The sequence below is a fragment of the Sus scrofa genome, unplaced genomic scaffold (assembly GCF_000003025.6).
Source record: "Sus scrofa isolate TJ Tabasco breed Duroc unplaced genomic scaffold, Sscrofa11.1 Contig524, whole genome shotgun sequence".
NCBI lineage: Eukaryota > Metazoa > Chordata > Mammalia > Artiodactyla > Suidae > Sus > Sus scrofa.
In genome coordinates, this window is record NW_018085235.1 from 7,407 (window position 1) to 11,694 (window position 4,288).

At 34.0% G+C, this 4,288-nt stretch overlaps 1 protein-coding gene across 1 annotated transcript; it reads left to right on the forward strand.

The window, feature by feature from the left end:
- Window positions 1-1,808: 1,808 nt before the first annotated feature.
- On the forward strand, window positions 1,809-4,021 carry LOC100512715 (olfactory receptor 6C68). The gene is given in 2 exon segments (XM_003126243.3): window positions 1,809-2,224; window positions 2,227-4,021. Coding segments are annotated over 2 exon segments (1,050 nt in total). The 5' UTR covers window positions 1,809-1,893; the 3' UTR covers window positions 2,946-4,021.
- The last annotated feature ends 267 nt before the right edge of the window (window positions 4,022-4,288 follow it).

The window sequence follows — 4,288 nt, forward strand, 5'->3', positions numbered from 1 at the left end:
ATTTAAAAAAAATTTCCTTGGTCATATGTGGACAATGCTAAAGGAACAACTAATTATTTTAAAAATTAGTAAATAAAGGGAAATTTTCTTTAAAAAAAAGGCTCTGATAGTACATGTATGAGTAATTTCTGAGAAAAATATTCTAAAAACACGAGAAAATAGCTTATTCCTAGGAGATGCATTTTGTATTCAGTAAACGCAAAAGACTGGAGTCCTGAGGACATTACTTATAGGTTAGAAAACTACGATTATCAGTATAATTGAGGATATGTGAGAAATGATTCTCACCGACCTTGATCTTATTAAGCCAGAACAATATAGTCCCTACTCTCCAGCCTTAATATTTCACTGAAAGAAATATTGAACCAACATGGAAGAATCAATATTTGTATAAAGGAATAAAGAATAGGATAGAAAATTAGCTAGCTGCACTTTGGTGATGTGCAGCCCCATCAGCCGCACGAACTGAGTGACTGCACACATTTAGATTTTTCCTTCAAGAGCACATCTGCATCAGAAGCATCAACATAATTATTTATTACTCCTTCTCCTCTTTGCATCTCAAGTATCTTGGTTTTGACCATGAATTATATAGTAATAGTACCTTTGTTTAAATTACCAATACAAATAATGTTGTCATGAAACCAAGATATTCAGGTAAATGTGTATCAATAACCAGAGTGCAGTGATTCAGGCCAGGACTCTGGAGCCCTTCTGGGTGGCTACTATTCATCTAGGAAACAGTGGACATAGACTTTATCTCTCTGTGCCCCAGATTTCCCATTTTTAAAGTGGAGAACATACAAATCCCTACCTCACAGGATATCATAATGCTTGTATGGATGACATCTGTAATATACTTAGACAAGTGCCTGGACCATAGCAAGAGATGTGTGAGCATGTTATTATTATGATTGTATGGAAATAAATTTATATTTATATTGAATTAATTCATAGGAAAATACATAATGGAGTGCTTTATCAAAACTGTGAGGTTGAAAGCCAGAGAGTAAGCCACTGAGAAATAAATACAAAATGTAAAAATAGAGGCAAAAATGTGGACTTGAAAGAAATGAAACAGGAGGAAAGAGAGTTTCATGGGGAGGATATTCAGCAACTTTTGTCTTGACTTCTCCTCCAAAATATGGTGTGTAAATATGTTTCAATCAAATATGCTTCAATATGTTTCAAAATATATTTCAAGTGATTAAATGAAGCATCAACATACAGCTTTTATATCCTGCAGAAGTTGATACATTATACTCAGCATTACCTCACAAGGTGATGAAAGTGTAACAAAGTAACCAGGTTGTACTGCACAATGTAATCCAGGAAGTAATGTAAATATAGGAACTAAAGCTTTGACTAGAACCACAAAACTACAAATGCGGATGTTTTAGAGTCAAAACATGTTTTGCCCTGAAAATGATCACTCATTAGAAAGCAAATATAAAAATTAAAATATAAAAAAATTCTTAAGAAAGGATTGAAATGTCCTGTTTGGATTGCAGCATAAAACTTTATTTTAGGATTTAAATAATTCCCAAACTTTGAAGAAAAGGAATGAAACTGAAGTTAATTTATGTTTTTAAAACTTTGCTTAAGAACTGAAGGAAAACATTTGGCAGTACTATAAACTACCTATAATATATTAAATGAAAAATAAATTTAATATACTAAAAAATGCAAAACCCAGGGTAGGAGCTAAAAATACTTAATTCATTATAAATTAATTTTAGGAATTTATTAAAGGAAAAGTTAGTCTGTAATTCAAAAACTAAAGTTTATAATTAATTTCACTTGTCATTACGTATAAACAGACTGGAGAGATCAGCTCACCGTAAAATAAGAAATGCATTCCTCGGATCAACAAGTAAAACTCCTGGGTGCTGGATGAGTCAAATATACAAGAGAGTGCTCACACTGGCTGATTGTATCATTATATATTCTGCAGTTCATATCTCTCTGATATTTACATGTAGGGCTGGCAAAATCCAGGAGTCATTGATGGGAAACCACACTGCAATAACAACATTCATCCTTCTGGGACTGACAGAAGATCCTCGGCTGCAGCTCTTGCTTTTCCTTTTTCTATTTCTCACCTACATATTGTGTATAACCGGAAATCTGACCATCATCACCCTAACCCTGCTGGATCCCCACCTTAAAACCCCCATGTATTTTTTCCTCCAAAATTTCTCTTTCCTAGAAATCTCATTTACAACCGCTGCATTCCAAGATTCCTATACAGTATATCAACTGGGGATAGAACAATTACCTATAATGCATGTGCCATTCAACTATTTTTTATAGATCTTTTTGGGGTAACTGAATTCTTTCTCTTGGCCACCATGGCATATGATCGCTATGTGGCCATCTGTAAACCTCTGCATTATATGACAATCATGAGCAACAAACTCTGCAAAACAATGGTTGCCTGCTGTTGGCTGGCAGCACTTCTGATTATCCTCCCTCCGCTCAGCTTAGGTTTTCATCTGGAATTCTGTGATTCTAATTTCATTGATCATTTTGGCTGTGATGCATCTCCTCTCCTGAAGATCTCATGCTCAGACACCTGGTTAATTGAGCAGATGGTTATAGCCTGTGCTGTACTGACCTTCATCATCACCCTTGTGTGTGTAGTTCTCTCCTACATAAACATCATCAGGACGATTCTAAAATTCCCTTCTGCCCAACAAAGAAAAAAAGCCTTTTCTACCTGTTCTTCCCACATGATTGTCGTTTCCATCACCTATGGCAGCTGCATCTTCATCTACATCAAACCATCTGCCAAGGAAGAGGTAAATCTCAATAAAGGTGTGGCATTGCTTATTTCTTCCATTTCACCAATGCTGAATCCTTTTATATATACTCTGAGGAATAAGCAAGTTAAACAAGCCTTTCATGACACACTCAAAAAAACTGCATTTCTTTTAGGAAAGTAAAATGTATCTCTTGATATACCTACCCAAAAATGCACATCTACCTTATTTTTTTTCATAAGGCTAACAACCAATACTATATTTTCTTAGCTTATAGACCAATCAGGATGACCTCACTGGCATTTAATCATTCATTTTCACTTCAGTTCATAAACTAAAGTACTAATTATTAATCATTGCTTTGTGAGGAACAAAATACATCATTTTTAATCCTGTACACAGAGCCTATCATAATTAAGTCATTGATTTTTCTTCTTTTAGATGTTTTTCCCAGGGTTTTTACAATATCAGAGTAGAGATAACATTCTTTAATAATGAATTATAATTGACATAAAATATTATATTACTTTCAAGTGTACAGCATAATTTTTATACATGATGAAATGATCACCACAATAAGTCTAGTTATCATCCATCTGTTGAGATGTTAACATAGTAATTAGGGAAAATTTGAGCATTGGGACACCAATATAGTTGACATCTTAGATGAAATGGGAAATATCTTTGAAAGATACAAATTACAAACTTCACACAAAAAGAAACAGAACATTTGCATACATCTCTTTCTATTTTAACACTGAATTAATACCTAAAAATCTTTTCACAAAGAAAACTCCAAAATTATGTTGCCTCATTGGTGCATCAAAGGGATAAATAATCCAATCTATGAAAATTCTTTCAAAACACATGAGGAAAGAATACTTTCTCATTTTAAGAAATCTGCATAAATCAGATACTAATACTAGACAAAGAAATCACCATGAAAGTGTAGACCAATACCCCTCATGATCATAGATGCAAGTATCTTTAACAATACTATCAAAGCTCAATAATAAAAACCAAATAAATATGGTCAAGAATACTCAGTAGACACTTCATAAAGGAAGTTACAAGAATAGTTAATAGGCACAGGAAACGAGCTCAATAAAACCAATAATCAGAAAAATTCAAATTATAACTAAAATGACTCACACCCTCATTAGAACAGCTACAGTTAGACTCCAGGCTGACAACGTAAGTCAAACAAGGACACAGAGCAGCTGGAACCATCATGCAGTGATGGTGGACACACATGAACTGATACGACCAGTTGGAAAATATTCCGGCAGGTTCATATGAAGTTAAACCTAGTTACTGTATGTCTTATAAATGCTCTCCTAGTTATTTACTGAAGAAAAATGAAAACAGACATCCCCAAAATTAAATAGATGAATGTTTGTAGCACCCGGATTCACTCTGCTCGAAAGTGTAAACATCCCAAATGTTCATCACAGAACAGAGAAACCTATTTTGGTATATTCCTACCATGGAAAACCACTCAATTGCCCAAAGGAATAAACTGCTAG